The sequence below is a fragment of the Schizophyllum commune genome (assembly GCF_000143185.2).
Source record: "Schizophyllum commune H4-8 unplaced genomic scaffold SCHCOscaffold_15, whole genome shotgun sequence".
Lineage (NCBI taxonomy): Eukaryota > Fungi > Basidiomycota > Agaricomycetes > Agaricales > Schizophyllaceae > Schizophyllum > Schizophyllum commune.
The window spans coordinates 67,809-89,166 of record NW_026089552.1 but is presented as its reverse complement, the minus strand read 5'-3'; the positions used below and the strand labels follow the sequence as shown (position 1 = coordinate 89,166).

Sequence of the window (21,358 nt, the reverse complement as noted above, 5' to 3'; positions counted from 1 at the left end):
TTGAAACGCACTTGTTGCTTCCCACCAACGATCATGGCCTCTGGTCTTGCGGATCCTCCAAAATTGTTGAAAGCCGGCGTACAGATGCATACAGGCGTGAGGAGCGGGCATTGTAGTCGAGAGGTGCGTTTTGCAACTATTTTTTTCCAGTCGGAACTGACTTGGAAGAACAGAGCACGACAACAAACGAGGACATGGAAAAGGACCTCCCCACCGCCAAAGATGCATGCACAGGTCGTGCGCCCATCGACGTACTACCTCCCGAGATCATAGAACGCATCTTCTTTCACTGCCACCCGGTCCACGACGATTTCATGCCTAAATGGCCGACGCGCAACTCGCTGGAGTGGATCACTGTGACATGGATCTGCTCGCGGTGGAGGGCCATCGCGACATCCTCCCCGACACTCTGGTCCACTATTGACCTGTGCTACAACCGCCCGACCGACGTAGGGCGAACGTTTCTCGAGCGATCGCGGAAGGCTCCACTCACGGTGTTCCTCTATTCCACGGAACTCGGGTGCTCTCCCGACGATATCGCGGTCTTCGCGCAGATTGGATCCAATCACGTCGATCGTCTCGCCACCCTACACGTCAGCGTCGCGAGCTGGGTAGACTTTGAGCATGTGTACGGCCTTCTCGGAGGCAAGACGTCCACTCTACAAAGCCTTTCCCTCTTTCTACAGTCCTGCGATTCCGTCACACAGAAATGCTCAACGACCGACCCTGACCTCTTCGCTGCGCAGCTGCATAATGTGCGCAAGCTTGCAGTTAGGCACTGCGCTTACTCGCAATTCACCAGTTTCTCGGGTCTCACTCATCTCGCGGTGTGCTCTATAGAAACCGTATCCCGCGACGATTTGCATCAGTTTTGGCATCTGCTACAACGATCGCCCCAGCTCGAGGCGCTGCTCTTGGCGAAGTGCAGCATCGTGGACGGTGACCAGACTACTAGACCAAAATCATACCTGCCTCCTCAAGTCATATCCCTGCCTCATCTGCGAAAGCTGCAATTGTCAGAAGTGATCGACCCGACCCCGTTCCTCTCGCGCCTCGACGTACCGGAGACATGCAGAGTGTGGATGAAAGGCTTACTTTGGCGGGCTGAGTGTAGAGCCCTCCCCTTGCTGCTTCCGCCCGCTGGGCGATGTGCCCCCCTAATGCAGCCAATTCATACGTTGCAACTCAGTACGATAGACCCTCGACCCGGGAACCTCTGGGTCAGGCCCGGAACCATTGCCATAAACGGAGACTATCACCTCAAATTCGAGCGCCTCGTTGAGACTATCAGTTCCCATTCGCGGCTTGTACTTTTGCTGGGATGTCGGCCAAGCACGACACCCGCGGGATTGGCACGCATGCTGTCGAGCATGCCCAGGATACAGACCATCGACATATACTGCCTGGAAGCGCGGGGCGCAGAATCCTTCTTAGAGGCGCTGGTCCTTCCGCAGGATTCCGCCGGGACACTGCCCTGCCCGGCGTTAGAGGTGCACTTGTCCATCGCGTACGAGGACTTTACCGCTGACGCTGTGTGGGACGTCGTTGTGAGCCGCGCCCGAGCAGGCGTCCCGCTTCGGGAGTTGCGTATACAGCACGACAGGGTCAAGAGGCCGCCGCACTTCATAAACCGTTTCAGCTCTCGGGCGGTTTGGCAGCCGAAGCCCGTTGGGATGCGGGAAAGCGTAACGCTCGATACATCTGGTGCTCCCACTAGCAGAGTCACAGAAGAACTGCGTAGTGGCATTCGAACTGCTGGGATCATGAGACAGCTTCGGTCGGGGCCGGGAATCTTCTGTTCTACCGATGGCGATAAATGGGGGGACAAAACTTGCAAAGATGAGCGGCGACACGACTCTTCGGACTGAGGGCGCAAGTAGTGTTGGTAGACCACCGCTATACCTGCCCTACTTTCTTTTCCACCAAGGGCTTGCTCCAGCTCCTCAATACATGCTTTTGTACCTTGCCGCTCGCGGTCTTGGGGAGCTCATCCATGACACCCTCCTCACCCAAGAACCACACCCACGCCGGCGCGTTCTAGAAAAACAGACGTCAACATACACAATCGTACGTCTTCATACACGAGTGCATATCTCGACGAGTCATCACTGACCTGCGGGTTCATCGCGTCCGCGACTGCTCGCCTGACCTCCGCGCGCGATACGTCCGTCCCGGGCTCGCGGGCGATCCACGTGCCAACGACCTCGCCATACTTCATGTCGGGCACAGCGATGGCAGCAGCCTCGCGGATGCCCGGGTGGTCCGTGAGTGCGTTTTCAATCTGGACTGGGAAGAGGTTCTGCGAAGCGGCAAGGAGGGATAATTAGCGCTCCCAAAGTCATTATTTGTAGCCTGCAAGGACGCACCTCGCCGCCTCGGATAATAATGTCTTTTATGCGGCCGACGACTGAACGAGGGTGAGTACCGCAGGAAACGAAAGCTGGGAAGGGCACATACTTCGCAAATACCCATCCTCATCCATAATGCCCTCGTCGCCCGTGTGCATCCAGAGCGTGCCGTTGTCGTCTTCCTTCATCACAGCTTGGGTCTGCGCGTCGTCGTTCCAGTACCTGCCAGATCTCAGCGCGTATCCTCCTGCGAAACCGACATAGTAGCCGACCCTTTCTGCAGTAGATACCCTGCGACGAGCAGTTGGCCTGCAGAGCCCACCGGCACCACATTGCCATCCCCGTCGACAATCTTCGCCTTTACGTGCGGCTGAACGCGCCCGACTGTCTCTACCCGCTTGATGATAGGGTCTTCCGGCACCGTCTGGAATGAGACAGGGCTTGTCTCCGCTAGTGAACCCTCGGTGTCAATCACAACAAATAAACTAGCATGATGCCTAACTCACTCATCCCATACGCATTCGTCAGCTCGCGCAGGTTCATGTGCTCGATGAGGCGCTTCATGAGGTCGATGGGGATAGAAGAGCCCGCGGCGATGCCTGTTCTGAACGATCGTTAGTCATCTAATTCTGCTTTATAGCTTAACAGCCCAGTGTCAACCGAGCCATCGGCGTACCTCAGATAGCTGAGATCGACCCTCTCGCCGGCATGCCTGCGCTTGTCCACCTCGGAGAGCACGCCGAGGAAATGCGTAGGCACGCCGTGGAGAGCAGTGCAGCTTTCTTCTATGACTGCGTCGACGATCGCCGGTGGGTCGAATACGGGCGATGGGTAAACTATGCTGGCGCCGTGCGTCCAGGCTGCTAGGTTGCCGAGGACGAGGCGTGATGGCGGCGTGAAAAATAAGCGCCAGAGAACGGGTCTGAGGGAAATGATACTCATCAAAGCAGTGGAATAATGGTGGTACGTTGCCTGTGTACAGAGATTAGTGCGACTTGCAATGATTCTTTCATGAGCACAAGCGTACATAGGATGTCTTTGTCGGTCAGGCGCATGCATTGGCCGACGGATACTCCGTTGTTGAGGAGGTTATGGTGAGTTAACTACTATTGGTTTAGTCCGAGGTCAATCTTGAGTGTACCAACCCACTCACCGAGACAGCTTTGGGCAAACCCGTCGTGCCACTTGTCGCGGTCAGCGGACGCGTCCATGACCCTACACCGCGTCGCTCACCTCGTAAACTGCAGATTAATCACGTCGTCCTTCCCCATCGACCCCTCCAAAACACGCCTCGCCTTCTCCTCCCTCGTATCCTCCCTCCACAACAATATCTCCCTCCAGTCCACCAGACTCCGGATTTCCAACTTCTCTACCTCCGTCCTATACTCGTTCCCATTGTCCATCACGAAGATATTACGCAGCTCCGGGAGCTTCGGGTCGCTTATTTCGCCGGGCGGCGAGTTGCGTATGCCGGGGGCGGCGTCGGCGAGCAAGGCGAGGTAGGCTGAGGACCGGATACGTGGCACGCAGATGAGGTGCTTGACGCCGACGGCGCTGAGGGTTTGTATCTGGGGCGAGTGAGTGAGAGTGGGTTCATTCACTAGCACGGTCAATTGATGCGAAATCCACATACGAGTTCATTTATCCTATACGCAGGGTTTATAGTCACCAGGATCGCCCCAATACTCGCACAAGCCCACTGAAGCATCGCGTACGCGCTACGGACCCAAGTTAAGAAACTGCACCTCCAGCTAACATTTATGTAACGAAGGACCGACCTATTATTCCCCATGATGACCGCAACACGTTCGCCGGGCTTCACGCCCAGCTCCAGCAGTCCTCTAGCGAGCGCCTTGATGTGACGATCGAACTCCTCGAAGTCCCAGGCAAGATGCGCTGAGACGCCCAGGTTGGGCGAGGGCGGACCCGCATGCGCGCGCGGGCGCTCCTGCCTGCATACCAGAGCGGGCCGCGTGCTGTGTTTCGCGAGTATCTCTTGCTGGAAGTATATGGGGAGGGTGCGGTAGTCGAGAGGAGGCTCTAGAGGTCCCTCGACGGCTGAGAGCTGCAGATGTCGGGCGTGAATTGATTTATGGAGGCGAGCATTTGCCCTTGCTGACCCGCTAACCCTGATGGGTACCGATCGTAAGCTCAGGCGATGGGGCACGAACATGGTGCTCTCAGAGTGGTCAGGAGAGGTTGCGAAGGTGAGTGCGAAGGTCAGCAATGAGTCGTTACGTGTCCTTCACCCTCAGCAATCCGTGGCGAAGATCAGAACCAAGACAAAGTGCTGCCCCACCCCACGGGGAAGTCTGAACCATGTGATCACGTGGCTGACCGCACTTTGAGGGCCACCGTGGTCAGGCGCGACAGCAAGGCGCCCATTGATGCACTCGACCAGCTTGACAACTAGTGCGGCCATGCAGCTCATGCGTACGATACTCTAGATACAAAAAGTGACATTACTGCTAGTGTAAGGGGGCGCAGTCGTACCGAAGTAACCCATTACTGGTGGATCGCCTTGGCGTGGGCCGCCATGCAGGCCTCCTTGAAGGCCTCGCTGAGCGTCGGCTGAGAAAGAGCGTCAGTGAATCCATTCACAACCAACAAACGCAGAGAACATAGGGAGGAGAGTCAACTCACGTGCGCATGGCATGTCCTCGCCACATCCTCCGAGCTCGCGCCATACTCCATCGCGAGCACACCCTCCGCGATCTGCTCGCCCGCGTTCGGGCCGATGATGTGCACGCCCAGGATGCGGTCCGTCTCCTTCTCCGTCAGGATCTTCACGAACCCGTCCGTGTCCAGGTTCGTCTTCGCGCGCGAGTTCGCCGTGTAGTTGAACTTGCCGACCGAATACTTCACGCCCTCCGCCTTCAGGTCCTGCTCCGTCTTGCCGACCCACGCGACCTCGGGGTGCGTGTACACGACGGCGGGAATCGCGGCGTAGTCGACGTGGCCGTGGCCGGCCTTGATGTACTCGACGGCGGCGATGCCCTCCTCCTCGGCCTTGTGCGCGAGCATGGGGCCGAAGGTGACGTCGCCGATGCACTTGATGTTGGGGACGGAGGTGTTGAATTGCGAGTCGATGACGATGCGGCCCTTGTTGTCGGTCTCAAGACCGATAGCCTCCAAGTTGAGACCCTGGGTGTATGGTCGGCGACCGACAGCAACGAGGACGACATCGGCGTCGAGCTGACGAGGGAGTGAGCCAAAGTGCCATGATTTACTATCACGTTGCTACTCACCGAATCTGACTTGCCGTCCTTCGCGCCCTCGATGGCGAGGACCACCTTGCCATCCTTCTTCTCCGCGGATGTCACCTTCGTGTTCAGCTTGAACTTCAAGCCCTGCTTTGCGAGCAGGCGCTGGAACTGCTTGCTAAGCAAACGGTCAGCCACTACGTACGTCTCATCTTCCAAACCCACTCACGCAACCTCCTCGTCGATGCCCGCGCCGCCAATACCGCCGAGGAACTCGACGACAGTGACCTCCGCGCCGAGCCGGCTCCAGACACTGCCGAGCTCAAGCCCAATGACACCGCCGCCGATGACAACCATCTTCTGGGGGACCTCCTTCAGCGCAAGCGCGCCCGTCGAGCTCACGATCTGCTCCTCGTCAATCGTGATCGAGCCGCCCGGGAAGGGCGCGACCTCCGAGCCCGTCGCGATGATGACGTTCTTCGCGCCGACCTCGGTCTCGCCGCCCTCGTTCAGCGCGACCTTGATCTGCGTGGGGGAGACGAAGGAGCCGGCGCCCTTGATGTACTCGACGCCGTTCTGCTTGAAGAGGAACTCGATGCCCTTCGTGAGGCCGGTGACGCTCGCGTCCTTCGCCTTCATCAGGTTGCCGAGGTTGAGGCTGACGCCCTGGACTGTGTGGGGGGTTAGCAAGGTGCTTGGTAATGAAATGCAAGTATGCGCACTGTCGATCCCGCGGCGCTCCATGTCGTGCTGCGCCTGGTGGTACATGTGCGAGTTGTTGAGGAGGGATTTTGAGGGGATGCAGCCGACGTTCAGGCAGGTGCCGCCAAGCGCGCCGCGCTTCTCGATACAGGCCGTCTGCATAATGTGTCAGACATGACTTTCGCGCTCAGACTGCGTGATCGCGCACCTTCAGCCCCAGCTGTGCAGACTTGATGGCTGCGACGTAGCCTCCCGGGCCTGCAAAGAGCTCAGCGACCCTCCCCACTCCCTCAATGTGACTAACGCACCTCCGCCAATGACCACGACATCATATGGGTCCGCGGCTGAGGCGTACCCGCGCAGAGGCGGGAACGCGCACGCCTGACGCGGTACGCGACGAATGAGTGCGGGTGCCCGCTGCGTCGTCCGTCAGTTCCCTGCGTCTGCATCGTCGACGGTCTGCTCACAGTTCGTGCAAGCTGCAACATGGCGGTCGAAAACAAAACACTGGATTTCCAGCTGAATTCGGAGCTCGTCGGCTACTCCGCGGCAATTCCCGTGTGAAGCACGTGACGAACTCCAAAGTTGGTGGGGTAGTGACTCAAAGTTACTATCTCACCGTTTCTTGTGGTATCGTTTGCGGAGATTTTTCAGAACGACTTTCGGGTGAACGGGAATTGATCCGATTCGGCCGATGCTCCGCTCCTGCGTCGTCATAGTCACTTTTTGTCACGTGTCACCCTTCATCGTCTCACGCTGCTGTTCTTGCCTCCTCCCTCATTGTACGTGCTCGCGTTCTTCTTCTGTCCGCAGTGCCTCTTCTCTCCTCTTTCTGTATTGCACATCTCAGTATGTCCTTCCAATTTTGCTTGCGCTTGCGCGTACGGGTCGTCGTCTTCGTCCTTTGCTGATCGTGCTTAGACGCGCTCGTATTTGCGCCATCCGTTCAACGTCGTCGGTTGGGCGTCGGGGATATCGATCAACTTGTATCGTTGCTTGATATCTTCCGATGCTCCGACTTCGTCCGGCGCGCCCTTCGCATGGGTTGCACATGTTCATGTCCTCCCATCCCATCACGTACCCTTAATCCTAACCTACCGACGCCTACCTCTTCCACTCTACGCAACGAACTCGCTGTCATTTAGACCACACAACATGTACCCTTCATACCCTGTCCTTCTTCACGTCGCCACCTTGCTCGGGGTTTTCTCGCTTCATCTCGAAATTTTTACTCGGCGATTGCCGGATATTAGACCATGCATGTACACGTGGCGACCCTTCGCATGTCATTCAGTCTTCCGTACAATAATCATGTCATTATTGCTGTTTACATGGACGCCACCAGGACACGTATGGCCTGCTGTTTTGCGAGTCGTGCTTCGGACAAACGGGCTACACCTGGACAATAAGCAGCATAGCACAGCGTGGGTCTGTTACTGCCGTGAGGTACCATGTCTTGGTGATTGGTTGCGTTGTACGGATTACGTGGGAACCTCCGTGTCCGTCAATGGCGTACTTAATGCAGCTGGACACTAGCCTTCCATAGTGGACCTCATTGGGGTTCTGTCTCTACATCTCTGGATTTTCCGTCCCGCTTCATACAGTTAAATGTAGTCAGTTGCTGAACGTGAATTACAAAGAGCTCTTGCGTGATAGGTAGTGGAGGACGGAGGAGTCGCGCAGGGCGCGGAAGGAGATGATGCCTGACCTTTGTTGTACGTTGGAGTGGACATGACTGGACAGTGGGATTCAGACGTATCATTTACATGTCGTATATATGTATGTTCAGCCGCGAACCTAAGAAGGACAACTGGTTCAAGACTGCGGAGCGCAAGCGATTTGATTCTACCTCAGGCGAGTATATGAAGATGTTAAGCCGGAGGGTGCTTCCTAAAGCGAGGCGGCACCACCTTGACCAATCCACATCCGACGGTCCATCCCCTTCGCAGAACAAGGCGCATACATGTTCGCTACAGAGCATGATGGTAGGGCACGATTTCGCGTAGACATGCAAGTCGATCGTAGTCAACGCCGGGAAGGTGCGTTCTTGGGTGGCCCTCAAAATCAACATGAAGTCTTGAACAAATGACAGCTCGCGTCGGGAGTCGTCCCAAGGGTGGCGCACCTCAAACCGGACAGAAAGCAGACGCGTCATTGCGGGAACGGACAAGAATGCTGTTCAAATTCAGCGTACATCAAGGACGATGATGGGCACTCACTGTACATCTCTACCAACGTCATAACGTCGACGTCGAGAGTGCGGAGAGTAGGCGCGACTAGCCGCAGAATGTCTCGCAGTGTTTCCCAGGAGCAAAAGGCCGGTATGCGAAGGACCTCAATGGGAGGAATTGCTCCGAACATCATGAAAAGTGCGCCAAGATCACAAGCGTGTCCATCTGCAAAGAGAAGGTCGCGCAATGCAGGAAACTGCACCGCAATTGTCGATGGGCTGACAGCGAAGGACGCGCAGAAGGCCAGCTCTAGCGTTTGTAGTGTACGTGCGACTAGAGAGAGCACGACGCTGAGCTCGTGCGAGGTGCGTGGACCTTCGTGAAGAGCTAATGCGACGAGTGATGGAAAAGAGGACAAGGCGTCTCGGAGCGTATAAGGCAGAAAGGTGCGGGCATTGAAGGGGGAGAAAGTCCACCGAACGCTTGTCACGTTGGCAAACGAGGGAAGCTGAGCTGGGGGATAAATGAGATGGAGTCGACGAGGCCATGATGGTTGCAGTCGGCCATGGGCATGCGCTCGCAGGAGGGAGGCGAGCGTCGCTGTCGATGCGATGGAAATGCTCGCAAAGAACAACGGCTTCGCCTCACGAGAAAGCGCTCTTGAGGTCCGCAAGAGCACTGCGAGCGTACGCCTGTCGCTCTTGTGAACGACTAAGTAAAGGAGTTCAAGTGGGAGGCGTGGACAGATGATCATGGTGGGAAAGAAGGAGCCGTACCCCTATAAAGAATGTTCGGATGGTCTCAAAAGCTCTGGAGCATGTCTCGCTTGATCGACGGTACGAAAAGGAACTTCCACGCGTGGCGGGGTCTCTTAAGTGCTTGCAGTACGAAAAGACTGGACAGGAACCCGGGAGAGAAGGAGAGGATGAAATGGGATTGTGCAAATAAGGGCTTGACCTAGGAAGAAGCGTACAGGACGCTTGGTGGAGTCGTGTAAGCGGTAAAGTAGATCACGTTGAAAGGTACAAGTGGGCGTCCATTATACACGTCTTGAAATCGCGTCGGATGCCAGGGGACGCGATGCCCGCGTCCACTGCGTTGGCCTTGCTGGTCGGTTCTTAGAGTTTGCATCAGATGTACTGACCGATGAAGCATGTCCTTATGTCGGTGGTGGGTCCTCTACTCCAGGTAAGTCTAACTTTGGACGCTCTTCTTTACGGGTACTTGTCGTATGTAAGCCTTTGCCATTACCACTACCACGTGTACCGCGCTTCGCGCATGAGTGGCGTCGTCTGGTCTGCGCGTTTCCTTTCAAGCATCATCCCACCTGTCTCGCATGCATGCATCGTATGCTTATCGTGCAACGGTCTCTCGTCGTGTGCGCGAAGGCAGGTATATGTCTACTTGCGGGTGACACGCGTCTGCACTCGCATTGGCTGACGATTACGATACGAAGCCGTGTGCCTTTCTTTACGCTTATAGAGTGCCTGGCTGTACCCTCTTTTGCATGTCTTGCGGTGTTTGCGCGAACCTGGTCCGACGTGCGAGAGAAAGTGCAAGCATATTTGTGTACTTGCAAGTTCAACCGTTTCTTCCTTGGCGCCGCTTACCAGAACTTGTTGGCTATCATCGGACCGCGGTGTCTCAAGCTTTCGGATGTGGTACTTGCAATATATAAGGAGCGCGGCGGTGCGAATCCTCTCCAACAACGCCATGTCATCCTCTTTGGTCAGTACTCACTCTATTGGTGGACGTTGCTGATAGCGTATTAGGATCTTCAATCTACTCTGGAAGTCGTTCGTATTCTTGGACGCAGAGTCCGCTTTGGTCTGCAGCACATCGTACGCTTTGACTCTCTTTCATCTGCACGTCCGCTCACGGTCTGTAGCTCGAAGCCTACCAGGCCACGCAACGTTGCCCTTGCGGCCGGTTGGCCTGGGGTCGCGGTGAACCGTGCAATCACTACATATGCGGTACCTGCGTGCGGGACGAGTGTCCGACCTGCACTCGGTCTCCCAGGGAGCCGAACGCGGACTGCGAGAACCACGTCTTTCCTGCATGCCCTCATCCCGCGTGCCGTCGCCGTGCCCTCGAGGGCTTCCGTACTGTGGCTGGAATTGGTCGTGAGCTGTACAGCACTGTACGCGTGGAGGTGGCTACGATGCGGGACGTGCTGGAGCAGCTCGATCGGCACCTCTGGCAGGACCTATGTTGCAACACACCCTATCATTATAGGGCACCGTGTTGCAACAATCCCCACTTTTCTTAAGACACTAACTACAACGATTTGTTGCAACATCGGTTGCAACAAACCACTACGACTACAAGTACACTATAAGCCTATCGGCAATAGCCGAGCACCGTCGCCACCGTCGTCGGCGTCGGCCGACCCGTCGGTCGCCGTCGTCGCGCGCCCTCGCGATCCCGACGCGCGCGCACCCGACGCGGCGGCATCACGTGGCCCGCCTCCCGCCTCCCGATCCTCCCACGCCCTACCTGGGCGGTGCCCCCGCCGCCGCTGCTCGTCCGCGACCCCCCTCGACGCGCGGTGCGTCGCTCGACGCTGCGCCACGGTCCGCGCTCGCCGTCAATCGGTGCCGGTCACCGTTCCACGTGCCCGCCGCTCCCTCGCAACCAATGCGCGCTCCCTGGCGACGCTCGCTCATCGCTGCTCGGCCGTCGTCGCGTCTACAGCCCCTCCCCGCGATGCTCATCGTAGCGCGCTACGACGGCGACGGGGTGCGAGCGCGAGCGAACCGGGCACACACCGGAACGGCGCGGGTGCACGCTCGCGGCTGTTGCCGGGTCGCGACCGGGTCTCGGCGGTTGCCGCGCACCGGCAGTTGCCGACCTCGTCGACACGTCAGCGCCACGCGTTCCTCGTCGCGCGCCGGAACTGGCGTGCCAGAATGCGCGACGACGTGCATAGACAGCCGATAGGCTACTATGCACAGCGCATGGCTGGTCGTCGACTGCAAGCGCACGCGATTGGGTGACTGGACGTGCGAGACCGCACCAGCATCTGACGCGCGGTGATGCGGCCAGCGTGCAGGGTGGCCGAGGTAGGGTGAGGCGAGGTGCGATGCAGGGTGGCCGAGGTAGGGTGAGGCGAGGTGCGCTGCAGGGTGGCCGGGGTAGTATGAGACGAGGTGCGAGTGAGGTGGGTAGGTGAGTGCCATGGGCGAGCGAGATGCGAACGGCGCGCGCTGAAAACTCTACGTTGATAGATGCTGCGCGTAGTGCGAGCCAGTAGAGATGGATGGCGGCAGAGAAAGCATAGTACTGAGGGCGGCGCGAGCGAGATTGTGACAGGCGACGTTGGTGAGGGTGTTGGCTTGAGGCGCATGACGATGATGGTGGGAAGAAACAGCAAGCGGTGCGTGTCTGATGGCAAGCGCACGTAGCTACAAATAAGCCCAAACAAGCGCCACATCAAACCAGCACCCACAAGTTACGAAGTTCAGCTCCTTGACCATTCAAAGTCACTACCAAACCCCTCAAAGAGAAAGCAAACAGATTAGATTGATGTAGAGGATTAGGTATAGCAACATGTAAAGATATTGACAGCAGTGAAGCAAAACAGCAAGCAAGAGGTAGGACAATAAACAACGAAAGCACAAGAGCAAGACAAAGCATATAGACGTGATAGCGAGATTAAGCAACGGAGATATAGGGGGGATTAATGAGAAGGAACGTATAGTATGGGAAATGAGTGCATGGTATCAGTGACGACGAACTTTCGAAGTCGAGGGCGTGGGTGCAGAGGTGTGGCGTGAAGAGCGACGAGGCGGGCATGGCTTCTCGTGTGACTGCCGCGCCTTCTTCGAAGGGCCGGCGTCGTCCCCCGGAGCCTTTCTCTTTCTGGGTTATATGAGAGAAAAGCCGAGATTGATGGGATAATGAAGACGCACCTATTGGCTTTCTTGTGTCCCGTGGTGACGATGATGGCGTCGAGGATCCCGCTGAAGTCAGCACACGCAATTTCCCACTCTGCGCGCTGCTTCGCGTTGCCACGGCCGTGTACGGCGTCGCCCCACCACAGCAACGTGAGCAAGAACTGGAGCATGCCGTCCTTCCCGAAGACTTGGTCGAGCCCCTCCCAGTCGTCAGAACTCCGGATGACATCCACAAGACGTGCGGGGTCCAGCAGGCTGCCACCAGGGAGACGTCGCACGGCGGGCATATGAGCCGACCACCAAGACCACCAGGTTGCACGATAGGGGTCAACGGCACCGATATTCATCGTATTCGAGTAAGGGCGCCCTATCTTGGTCCATGCGGAGTATACCGCGGGACGCGTGCCCTTGTCGCTGATGACCTTGCGCCCGGTGGTCTTGGTGGGAAACTTGTGCGCGCCCTCGAAGTCGATGTACGACATAACGGCGTCTGCGAACGACGTGCCCCACGATTTCCCGCGAGCGCAGGCTTCGAAAGCCTTCCGGACGTGGTCCGACCATGCCGATGTCGGATGCAGTGACCACACTTCGTGTTCAGGGTGCGAGGACACACTCGCGGACGAAGCGCCGGCGGCTGCAGGGGCGGAGGTATGCGCTTGCGTTGGACGTGGCTGCGAAGGGGCATGAGGCGCGGCGTCCGAGACTGACCGTGGATGAGGTTTCCCGCGAGGCGGCTGCACGCGTGCACCACGGACTGGCGGGAGCGAATGGCCAGGCGAAGCACTTTGCTGCTCTCCTGCTGGAAGAGCCTGGCGCAGAGGGGGGAGCGTGTCGTGGCGTGGCGCAGCGGGAACGCTGTATTGGATGATCGGGGATATGCCGCGAGGGCCACTTGAGGAGCGCGTCGGCGAGGAAATGAGTTGGTTTGTGCCGAACATGGGCGACTGAATGGGGGAGGAGGGAGCAGGGGAGGAGGGCGGAGCGGGGGACGACACGTGCAGGAACAATGGCGCGCCTTGGGCCGCACGAGGAACAGCCGGCGCTGAGGGTGCTGGTGCATCCTGCTGCATGGCGTCGTGTGTGGGTTCATCGTCGTCCATATGAGCGTCGGTGGCGTTGATGGCCTGCTCTTCACCGTCGTGGCGATCATTGTCGACCTCATGCTCACGGTTCTCCTGCTCGTCGTGCAACTCGTCGTCCTCTTCGTGATGCTCGTGGTGCTCCCGCTCGCGCTCGTGCTCGTGCTCCTCATGTTCCTCGTCCTCATTCTCGTTGTCCGCGTCCTCTTCATCGTCATCTTCATCCTCATCCTCCTCGTCTTCCACATCCTCCTCGTCGTGTTGCTTGTGCTCCTCGTGGCGCTCGTGCTCCTCAGCGTGCTCGTCCTCCTGGTCGTCGAGAGGGTCGTCTTGATGGTCTTCGTCAGCACGCTCGCCTGCAGTAGTGCTCTTGCTACCGTCCAGAGGAAGCGCGCGAGCCTTTCGTTCTTCGAGAGCTTGAGCCGAGGTCAATCAGAGGTATTATTATGGTTGCAGGCTACGTACTGAACACTTTCTGCCCGAACTCGATCATATACTTCTCTACACGACGGAAATTCTCCTTGTCGGCCTTAGGCCACTTCTGCTGAATGAATCCCTTCGATGTACCCGAGTGAGCGCTGTCCAACGTTCAGCACAGCACGAGAAGTCAAGCGAATTACGCGTACCTGAACACTCCGATATCACCTTCGTCCTCCGGAATGGGAGCACACACAAGAATGCAGACGGCGGCACCGAACTTCGTCGCGATAGCATCGGATACCGGCTGGAGATAGGCTGCCGCACGGTCATAGAGCCTGGTTGAACATGAGCAGGGAGGAATGAAGCCTGAAGACGAGTCACTCACTTATGAAACTCCTCGGGTGTCGACGGGATAGCGGCAGAGACGAGGTCGCGCGCTGCTGCCTCCTGCTTTGCCAGCTCATCGGCATGCATCTTCTCGACTGCTTCGCGGAACTCGGGGGTCTCCTTTGCCCAACACTCGTTGGTGACGCGGTTGGTCCACGCGAGCCTGCTGGGCTTCGGTTTCTTGAACCGGACGCCGTTCGACCGAGCGGATCGCTTGGCGGAGCGCCATTTGGCCAATTCCTGCTCGTATCGCGTCTCGAACGTCGCCTTGACCCGTTCGTCGTAGTAGAGACGCGAATAAAAGTGGGTGATGCGCGTCCGAGTGTGCTTCTTCTTCTTCTTCTTGGCAGCATTCCCGGCGGCGATGCGCTCGAGGTCGACTGGGCCAGCGTCCCTGCTCTGCTCAGCCTTGCGTCGAAGCCATACACCAATATCCTATGAGTCCGGGTCAGCGTGAGAATGCGAATCTCAGTTGTAATCACGTACCTTAGCAAGCGCCTTGAGGATCTCCTCTCGCCGCTCAGCCTCCTCATCCGACAAACCAGCGGTGTTCATGGTCTGGTTGATTGCCTCTGGCGTAGGGTCGTATCCGCCATCGGGAATGTCCTGAAGCCGGAAGTTGAGGTCGAACGCGTTCTCGCCCGCGAGACACAGCATCCCACGAGCAAGCTCGCGATACAGCGCTGGCCGGTCATCCGCAACGTCAAATTCATGCAGATGACGAGAGAGGTACGCAAGCTTCTCTCCGCAGACCCAGCTCCGTGGAGGCATCACGCGCGCGTTCGTGCGGTCGTGAGACAAGAAGCGGAAGACGCGTACCTTTGGGTCCACAATTGTTTGGGGAAGTTTCTGTCGAAAATCATCGAATAATGTAATCATGGCCAAACAAACCAGAAAAGGAAGGAAAGGGTAAACATACCTGAAGAAAACAGCCTATTTGTCCAAAAGTTCTTATAGAGAAGATAGGATTGATTCTAAGCAAAGCAGTACTTATTTGTACGAGTTCTTCAAATAGACGAAGATTGGCTTTCTGCACGAAGACGAGCTAGACGAGACAAGCCAGTAGTGGATTGACCGCAAGTAAATAACGTACGTCGAAGTCTATCCAGTTCAGCACGGTCGTGTATAGGGTCGAGGAGGCCTTCCGTGGGTAGGTAGTGGTGGCGGTACCGGTCGTACAGTTGAGGATCGCAGCGGAAGCGAACCACGATGTGAAAATAGCGCTTGCGCCAGTTAGCGAGGCGACGGTGCTGCTCGGCTTCGGTGATTCCTGGCTCCCAATACCGCGCAGCCTCAGCAGGCGGAAGCGGGTAATGCTCGTCCTAACACATGTGAGCTCGTATCTGAATTAAAAGACGAAAGACGTACCAATAAGCGCTGCCTCTCGTTGTCATCGCGCGCTCGAGCCCGCTGTTCCCGCGCCTCGGCAAGGCGGACAAGCCTTCTCTCCTTTGCCCTCCTCCTCGCTTCCTCGGCCTTATCCTCCTCTTCAAAGAAATCAACCTCGCCGGGGCGCAGAACGTACCCGTACTTGGAGACTCGCCATCCCGCTGGCAAAGGTCGGGTCGTCCGGGCATTGCGTGAGGATTTTGAAGGAGACGCCGACGTGGCATAGAAGAATCGACGCTGTCCTGGAGGACGCAGAGTGATACTGACACCGCGCCCGGCATTTGGACCTAGGCGAGCGGCGAACGGGTTGTCCGTCGGCTGAGCCATGACGGTGAGAGGGGACGGATGAAGCCGGCGTGACAATCACGCAGGTCTGTGACTTGCGCGTGCCGGCCCGGAAAGTGATATCCTCCCTCTCCTCGTCTGAGGTGCTCATACATAGGAATCTCTCGATACTTAGCAGGCAATGTGACCCAAAGAAGGTCTTCCTTAGTATCTAGGTCTATATAAAGCCCCACAATGTGCAGTCTGTGCCCGAACAACATGTCTCCTGCAACCTACCGTTCTCACGCGGATCGAGAAGCCCAACGTCGTCGTCGTACGGAGGGAATCCGCCAGTCATTAGAGCAGTACTTTCAGGAGGAATTGGGTGAACCCGACACAACGCCCAAGCCCCTCACGATTTCTCTCCAGTGGGATGAGGTTCCGATCTCACACGAGCATCAACTTTGCTTGTCGAGGACGGGCGTGGCCGACGACAATCGGTGCGTTCATCTACTGATCTCAGCTGATACAGGCAGATACTGACGTTTCCTTTTGTCCGGGCGGCCACGTTGATAGACGGATGAATCCAGGCGAGACTGCCTTTGTCTGCTTTATAGGACAGAGCCTAGGGGTTTGGTGGGGTGAAGACAAGTACACTCAGATCGATTCTTGATTTTGGGCTTGACTGATCTAGATCGTAGGGAGGAGTTTGGATATCCCCACTGCAATGGCAAGTCCGGCTGCGTTGTGCAAGAGTACGAGAGCCTTCACGATGCTGAGGTGGCTTATGAGTATGCCACAACTCACGATCTGGTGCGATTTCTGGAACACAGACCCTATGGTCCCGGACTGCGTCCCGATTACGCTCGCCACTCGCCACCTACGCAGCACTACACTCTAGCCGAGATCACGAGGCCGGACGACCATCCACTTTCCGAGCGCTTGGAGACCCCGCGTTGGTACGTTGTCATTCGTGGTGCCGAGCCTGGCGTATATCGCTCTTAGTGAGTTCCCCCAAGTACGATGTGTGCACTGATTTTGACAACACTTTCGCAGCGTCATGGCCGGCTTGAAGATGAGGGAGCCGCCTCCTATCGGTTACGCTGAGATACACTTCTCTGCGTCTGATGCCCTCGGCGCTTGGGAGAAGGCTGCGCGAGACGGTGAAGTCGAGGCCGTGACCTTCAGAGGTTGGACAGGATATCCTGATCTTGTCGACGAGGATTTCTTCAATTAACGTGTCGTGATGATATACAACGTTCTCTTTCTATGTCTGTACAAAGGCTCTTTTATATATGGCTGGCTCAAACGCGACAAGAGGGAGGCAGGCCGCAGATGTGTGTAAACGGGAATAATGTCCGGATTAGGAAGTCCGAGCCTTGTCCGCCCCGTCCCCACGCTCATTGTCAGCCAACCGCCACGTCAACGACCGACCGCGCACTCGCCTCCCTCCCTCCCGTTAGGAGCATGTTCAGCAGTACCTCGCGCATGACATGATGGTATGTTGCGCGAATACGTACTCTTTACGCGCCCTCAAATTGACAAAATTTTCAGCCGCCTCGCGTCGCTAGCATTGCGCCGCCACGGACTCCTCGAAGATGAGCAGTGCCGCGGGACAGCCCCGTCGCTCTCACAAGAAGCGCAAGAACTCGGACGACGACGACGTCTACCGCCACCGCCTGCATCGGTCCACGGTCCTTGAGAGCGCGAGCGACCTGCGCCGCGCACGCAAGACCACTACGCGCATCTCTGCACCTCGCGTAACATCAGCCGCGCCGCCTCCGCCGCCTCCCGAGCCTACTCCCACTTCGGTACCGCACAACGATTTTACATTCGAGCAAGGCGATCACTTTTTTGAGTCGTATCGCGACCCACAAGAAGTAATCAACGAGCCGAAGCCTACCTTCGAGCAGGTACGTAGCATGCACATCTCACTGACGCGTCTAACGTTTCTTGCAGACGGAAGGCGAAGCGGAATGGACCTCGCTCCGCTCGGAATACCTCGATGAGGTACTTCGCTTCGAAGGGAGGGGCGGACAATCCCACTGCCGCGGCTGCGGGTCCGACAATGCTGTTTACCGGTGTCGCGACCAGTGCACAGGTCATTGGCTACATTGCCATGACTGCATCCTCGATGCGCACGAGTTCACGCCACTGCACTGGCTAGAGGTGTGTCGAACATTCGCTATCTCTGGTCACGACTCATCCAAGTACAACAGGAGTGGGACACGTCGCAAGGCTGTTTCCGCCGTACTTCCCTCAAGCGGTTGGGCCAGGTCGTGCAGCTCGGCCATCCCCCGCGCGAGCGCTGCTTGCAGCCTATCGCCGCACACTCCGATTTCACCGTCATCCACGTCAACGGGATCCATCTCGTTGGCGTGCGCTTCTGCGGCTGCGGGCGCGGCGCACCGACACATCGTCAGCAACTCATGCGGATCGGCTGGTGGCCCGGGAGCGTCAAGAACCCGCAAACAGTGGCGTCCATCTCGTGCCTCCGGCTGTTCCATAAGCTCAACGCGGTCAGCAAGATATCGCAGTACGAGTTCTATCGCGGGATCGAGCGCCTCACGGACAACACGGGCAACCTGAAGATGCCGGTAAGTCATTGGCGGCAATGGGTTTTGCCCTTTGTTAACGTGTTTTCAGGAGAAGCGTCGTGTCTTCAGCTCAATGGTCAGTCAATATCGGCACACGACCATGCTCTGTCGCGCCGGACGAGGGCACGTGGACGACGGCGTCAACACGACGCCTGCGGGAGGACTCGCGTTGCCATGCCTCGCATGCCCGCACCCAGGGCGTAATCTGCCCAAGGATTGGGAGAGAGCCGGACCGGAAGAGAGGTGAGCAGTATGTGTGCTATGCACGAATATCGTACTCATGGCTGCACAGCTTCCTATATCGGAAGTTCATTGCACAGGATGCGAACTTTCGCCTGGCTAACGCGATGCGGTCCAGCGAGGCTCGCAACCCGGTCTTGGGCGATGGATGGGGCTACTTCGTGGGGAGGGCGTCGTACATGGACTATGTCCGTTCTTTCGCGAACGAGGAAGACGTAAGTAGATATTCACTCATAGTTCGTGGGAGGACGCCGCTGATAGCTTACCAGATATCAACGTGTTCGGGCTTCGCGGCAGTTTTCCTAGCCAATCTCAAGCGTGTACGCGGCTTGCGTGCGACGGGCGTCGCGGCCGTTATATGCTCACGCCACAATATGTTCCTTCCTAACGGGATCGGGGATCTACAAAAGGGAGAACGGTGAGTAACGTAGTACGACTTGCTTTTCGAGGTCGTGGACTAAACGAGGCACACAGTTTCTGCAATATGACCTATGTCCTCGCGTCAGCGCTTGCGCATGAGCAAGTGCAACACATCGTGTACTCATACGACGTCGCCTGCGTCTTCGACAAGAACCTCCGCGAGCGCATATCCACCCTACCCGACCACCTCCAGCAGCGGATTGCCGACCTCGTCTTTAGCTTCTTCGTACCCAACTTCCATTTACCCGCGCACCGTGCGCCATGCCACGCACCGTATTCATTCCATTTCGCTCCGGGCGTCGGCCGCACGCATGGAGAGACCGTCGAAGAGAACTGGTTCATCATGAACAAGGCCGCTGCGCAGACGAAGCCGATGGGTCCCGGCACGCGACAGCTCACTCTAGAAGACCACGCGGGATGCCACGACCATGAGTCAAGTGTTTCTTTAGGTCAGTGGTGTCTTTCTACGAGTATCGATAATGACTAACAAAGCTTCAGGCCGACTGCTGCCAAGGAGGCTCGTCCGGACTATCCAGTCCTTCATGAGCTCGTACGACGAGTACGAGCAGCTACGGGACGGCATCGAGAAGAGGAATCCCGCCCTCGTCGCAGAGTGGATCGCCCTCGAGAAGAAGTGGCAGGAAGATCGGTCATCAACGACGTGTCCGTACGAGCACGCAACTCAAGGTGAGTTCCCCAGCTCTCTGCTTTGTGCGTTACTGATTGAAGCAGTCCAGAACCTCAAGGATGCGGAGCTTGTCCTCCAGCAACAGGAGATGCAACGCACACCTGACGGTACGGCTGTCGTGCAGGAGGTGACGGTCACGGCGTTCATCAAACTCGGCATTGATATACAACACGCCCAGTGAGTTTTTCTCACCTTCTAATCCCTCGAACGCTACTGACACGTCGCAGGCGCCTCCTTGTCATTGACTTGAAGGCAGCGGGCCCCCAGCCCACCAGCACGCAGCAGCTGGATGTCCTCAAGAAGCGTGCAAAACTTCGCAAGTCCATCGACAAGTTCCGCTCATGGCAGCGCATCTACATGCCTTCCCTCGCCGACCACCTGTCTCATAACGACCTCAACACCTATGGCAAAGTCATTGACGAGACCGAGCACATGCGCCTGTTCCTGCCGTCAGAACTCTCGGATGCGGCACGTAATTCGGCATGCGCCCCTGGCGTCGTGACGACGGAGACGACCCTCCGTGCTGCTGAGGCTGAGCAGAGTCTCGAGGACCTTCGCCGTGCCCTGCGAATCAAGACCGCCACGAACCAGTTCCGACAAGCCAACGTGCGCCATATCAGCATGGCCACGCGAGCTCATACGGCCTTCGACAAGATCGCGAAGCGTGTCCACATCGCCAAAATGCGCTATCGATTTGCTCGCAATTGTTTGGTGCACCTTCGCGGGCCGGGCGAGTGGGAGAGGCAGCTGCGTCCTCTCAACGACGAGGACATCCGGGCGCTCAATGAGCGTGCTCTGACGGCGGAGGAGCGTGCGGAGCGCGAGCGTGCGCGTGCACTCGGTCACGACGTTGATTGGGCCGCGTCCGATGGTGTTGTCCTTGAGGGAGTGGTCAACGCTGGCGAAGGAAGTCGGCGACTTTCGTGGATATGGTATATGGATCCTGGACAAGCAGCTATCACGGATCACAACCTCAACGATGGTAAGTCCGGTGCGTGAATATGAATATCGACTTACTATTTCTCAGCCCTGCGCGTCGAGTTCTTGAAGTCAAAGGCGCGCCGCGACCGGGATCGCGAGGAGATCCAACTCCTTTTGGAGGAGATGCGCAGGACTATCGCATCGCTCGACTACGACTCGGAGCAGTGGTCCGAGCGAGCAGGCCTTCGTCAAGGTTGCGACGACGCCCTTGCTGATGGTCTTCGCTCGTACGCGATGGAGCAGGCTGCTTGGCGCAGTGAGCGGGCTGCCCTTCTTGAGATGAAGTGGAAGCCTGTGCAGGACGCGGCGCGATTGGCCCTGGATCTACACTTCGACAATTTGGGGCAGCTCACAGACGAGGATGCGGCACAGGAGTTGCAGGACACGCTCGACGGTGTGGACAAGGATGACACAGAAGATTTCGGAGAGGACGTCGATATATAAGTGTAGTCGGCTACTTTACTATGTATTATCTGCACGACAGAGCTCCGTCGCGGCCTGTGAGGACATCTGAAGACAAGTACGGCAATGGACCCACAAGTAGCACGTGACCAAAAATGCTTTGTCACCGGT

The 21,358-nt window shown here is 57.4% G+C and overlaps 10 protein-coding genes across 10 annotated transcripts; 4 read left to right on the top strand and 6 right to left on the bottom strand.

Annotated features, from left to right (window-relative positions):
* Positions 1 to 33: 33 nt before the first annotated feature.
* Positions 34 to 1,868, top strand: SCHCODRAFT_02520200 (uncharacterized protein; the record flags this gene model as incomplete). Its single annotated transcript, XM_003026707.2, has 2 exons — positions 34 to 123; positions 174 to 1,868. 2 exons carry the CDS (start codon positions 34 to 36, stop codon positions 1,866 to 1,868), a joined length of 1,785 nt encoding a protein of 594 aa, XP_003026753.1.
* On the bottom strand, positions 1,492 to 4,911 carry SCHCODRAFT_02643650 (acetyl-CoA synthetase-like protein). Its single transcript, XM_050346346.1, has 14 exons — positions 4,842 to 4,911; positions 4,127 to 4,791; positions 3,982 to 4,066; positions 3,582 to 3,916; positions 3,502 to 3,532; positions 3,376 to 3,451; positions 3,291 to 3,320; positions 3,025 to 3,232; positions 2,855 to 2,952; positions 2,621 to 2,798; positions 2,458 to 2,570; positions 2,367 to 2,407; positions 2,114 to 2,299; positions 1,492 to 2,037 (listed from the first exon to the last, which is right to left on the bottom strand). Exons 2-14 carry the CDS (start codon positions 4,519 to 4,521, stop codon positions 1,897 to 1,899), a joined length of 1,917 nt encoding a protein of 638 aa, XP_050197219.1. The 5' UTR covers positions 4,522 to 4,791; positions 4,842 to 4,911; the 3' UTR covers positions 1,492 to 1,896.
* SCHCODRAFT_02643648 (dihydrolipoyl dehydrogenase) lies at positions 4,702 to 6,899 on the bottom strand. The gene is made up of 8 exons (XM_003026611.2): positions 6,721 to 6,899; positions 6,562 to 6,670; positions 6,462 to 6,511; positions 6,274 to 6,409; positions 5,781 to 6,222; positions 5,597 to 5,729; positions 4,992 to 5,543; positions 4,702 to 4,919 (listed from the first exon to the last, which is right to left on the bottom strand). The coding sequence occupies exons 1-8, from the start codon at positions 6,739 to 6,741 to the stop codon at positions 4,854 to 4,856; spliced, it is 1,509 nt and encodes a 502-aa protein (XP_003026657.1). The 5' UTR covers positions 6,742 to 6,899; the 3' UTR covers positions 4,702 to 4,853.
* A 1,244-nt stretch (positions 6,900 to 8,143) lies between these two features.
* On the bottom strand, positions 8,144 to 9,178 carry SCHCODRAFT_02520009 (uncharacterized protein; the record flags this gene model as incomplete). Its single annotated transcript, XM_050343436.1, has 2 exons — positions 8,144 to 8,223; positions 8,473 to 9,178. The coding sequence occupies 2 exons, from the start codon at positions 9,176 to 9,178 to the stop codon at positions 8,144 to 8,146; spliced, it is 786 nt and encodes a 261-aa protein (XP_050197218.1).
* A 1,134-nt stretch (positions 9,179 to 10,312) lies between these two features.
* On the top strand, positions 10,313 to 10,492 carry SCHCODRAFT_02451470 (uncharacterized protein; the record flags this gene model as incomplete). The annotated part of the gene is made up of 1 exon (XM_050342556.1): positions 10,313 to 10,492. A coding segment is annotated over one exon (180 nt), but the record flags the coding sequence as incomplete, so codon positions are not given.
* Positions 10,493 to 11,142: 650 nt separating this feature from the next.
* SCHCODRAFT_02643646 (uncharacterized protein) lies at positions 11,143 to 11,785 on the bottom strand. Its single transcript, XM_003026610.3, has one exon. It carries the CDS (start codon positions 11,601 to 11,603, stop codon positions 11,148 to 11,150), a length of 456 nt encoding a protein of 151 aa, XP_003026656.1. The 5' UTR covers positions 11,604 to 11,785; the 3' UTR covers positions 11,143 to 11,147.
* Positions 11,786 to 11,928: 143 nt separating this feature from the next.
* Positions 11,929 to 15,375, bottom strand: SCHCODRAFT_02643645 (uncharacterized protein). Its single transcript, XM_003026609.2, has 8 exons — positions 15,300 to 15,375; positions 15,126 to 15,251; positions 14,693 to 15,055; positions 14,205 to 14,641; positions 14,026 to 14,154; positions 13,865 to 13,977; positions 12,336 to 13,815; positions 11,929 to 12,285 (listed from the first exon to the last, which is right to left on the bottom strand). Exons 3-8 carry the CDS (start codon positions 14,975 to 14,977, stop codon positions 12,147 to 12,149), a joined length of 2,583 nt encoding a protein of 860 aa, XP_003026655.2. The 5' UTR covers positions 14,978 to 15,055; positions 15,126 to 15,251; positions 15,300 to 15,375; the 3' UTR covers positions 11,929 to 12,146.
* On the bottom strand, positions 15,155 to 15,934 carry SCHCODRAFT_02643644 (uncharacterized protein). Its single transcript, XM_003026608.2, has 2 exons — positions 15,575 to 15,934; positions 15,155 to 15,528 (listed from the first exon to the last, which is right to left on the bottom strand). Exons 1-2 carry the CDS (start codon positions 15,920 to 15,922, stop codon positions 15,214 to 15,216), a joined length of 663 nt encoding a protein of 220 aa, XP_003026654.1. The 5' UTR covers positions 15,923 to 15,934; the 3' UTR covers positions 15,155 to 15,213.
* A 177-nt stretch (positions 15,935 to 16,111) lies between these two features.
* Positions 16,112 to 17,173, top strand: SCHCODRAFT_02643641 (uncharacterized protein). Its single transcript, XM_003026706.2, has 4 exons — positions 16,112 to 16,359; positions 16,436 to 16,510; positions 16,561 to 16,863; positions 16,916 to 17,173. The coding sequence occupies exons 1-4, from the start codon at positions 16,139 to 16,141 to the stop codon at positions 17,094 to 17,096; spliced, it is 780 nt and encodes a 259-aa protein (XP_003026752.2). The 5' UTR covers positions 16,112 to 16,138; the 3' UTR covers positions 17,097 to 17,173.
* An 847-nt stretch (positions 17,174 to 18,020) lies between these two features.
* SCHCODRAFT_01163888 (uncharacterized protein) lies at positions 18,021 to 21,269 on the top strand. The gene is made up of 10 exons (XM_050341142.1): positions 18,021 to 18,028; positions 18,079 to 18,456; positions 18,506 to 18,699; positions 18,749 to 18,911; positions 18,966 to 19,114; positions 19,171 to 19,565; positions 19,615 to 19,803; positions 19,849 to 19,981; positions 20,032 to 20,786; positions 20,832 to 21,269. Exons 2-10 carry the CDS (start codon positions 18,289 to 18,291, stop codon positions 21,227 to 21,229), a joined length of 2,544 nt encoding a protein of 847 aa, XP_050197216.1. The 5' UTR covers positions 18,021 to 18,028; positions 18,079 to 18,288; the 3' UTR covers positions 21,230 to 21,269.
* Positions 21,270 to 21,358: the final 89 nt, after the last annotated feature.

Excerpts from the sequence above, each read along its gene's own strand:
- SCHCODRAFT_02643641 (XM_003026706.2), top strand. The coding sequence starts at position 16,139 with ATGTCTCCTGCAACCTACCGTTCTCACGCGGATCGAGAAGCCCAACGT. Across the intron at positions 16,360-16,435 it reads GGCGTGGCCGACGACAATCG|ACGGATGAATCCAGGCGAGA; the intron begins GTGCGTTCATCT and ends CCACGTTGATAG. Across the intron at positions 16,864-16,915 it reads CCTGGCGTATATCGCTCTTA|CGTCATGGCCGGCTTGAAGA; the intron begins GTGAGTTCCCCC and ends ACACTTTCGCAG.
- SCHCODRAFT_02643645 (XM_003026609.2), bottom strand. The coding sequence starts at position 14,977 with ATGCCTCCACGGAGCTGGGTCTGCGGAGAGAAGCTTGCGTACCTCTCT. Across the intron at positions 13,978-14,025 it reads GGTGATATCGGAGTGTTCAG|CGCTCACTCGGGTACATCGA; the intron begins GTACGCGTAATT and ends AACGTTGGACAG. Across the intron at positions 12,286-12,335 it reads GGACACAAGAAAGCCAATAG|AAAGAGAAAGGCTCCGGGGG; the intron begins GTGCGTCTTCAT and ends CATATAACCCAG.
- SCHCODRAFT_02643650 (XM_050346346.1), bottom strand. The coding sequence starts at position 4,521 with ATGTTCGTGCCCCATCGCCTGAGCTTACGATCGGTACCCATCAGGGTT. Across the intron at positions 3,321-3,375 it reads GACCGACAAAGACATCCTAT|GCAACGTACCACCATTATTC; the intron begins GTACGCTTGTGC and ends CTCTGTACACAG. Across the intron at positions 2,408-2,457 it reads TGAGGATGGGTATTTGCGAA|TCGTCGGCCGCATAAAAGAC; the intron begins GTATGTGCCCTT and ends ACCCTCGTTCAG.
- SCHCODRAFT_02643644 (XM_003026608.2), bottom strand. The coding sequence starts at position 15,922 with ATGGCTCAGCCGACGGACAACCCGTTCGCCGCTCGCCTAGGTCCAAAT. Across the intron at positions 15,529-15,574 it reads ACGAGAGGCAGCGCTTATTG|GACGAGCATTACCCGCTTCC; the intron begins GTACGTCTTTCG and ends CACATGTGTTAG.
- SCHCODRAFT_02643648 (XM_003026611.2), bottom strand. The coding sequence starts at position 6,741 with ATGTTGCAGCTTGCACGAACT. Across the intron at positions 5,730-5,780 it reads GGCATCGACGAGGAGGTTGC|CAAGCAGTTCCAGCGCCTGC; the intron begins GTGAGTGGGTTT and ends CCGTTTGCTTAG. Across the intron at positions 4,920-4,991 it reads CGAGGACATGCCATGCGCAC|CCGACGCTCAGCGAGGCCTT; the intron begins GTGAGTTGACTC and ends GCTCTTTCTCAG.
- SCHCODRAFT_02643646 (XM_003026610.3), bottom strand. The coding sequence starts at position 11,603 with ATGGCACTCACCTACCCACCTCACTCGCACCTCGTCTCATACTACCCC.
- SCHCODRAFT_01163888 (XM_050341142.1), top strand. The coding sequence starts at position 18,289 with ATGCGGATCGGCTGGTGGCCCGGGAGCGTCAAGAACCCGCAAACAGTG. Across the intron at positions 19,566-19,614 it reads TGAGTCAAGTGTTTCTTTAG|GCCGACTGCTGCCAAGGAGG; the intron begins GTCAGTGGTGTC and ends ACAAAGCTTCAG. Across the intron at positions 19,982-20,031 it reads ATTGATATACAACACGCCCA|GCGCCTCCTTGTCATTGACT; the intron begins GTGAGTTTTTCT and ends GACACGTCGCAG.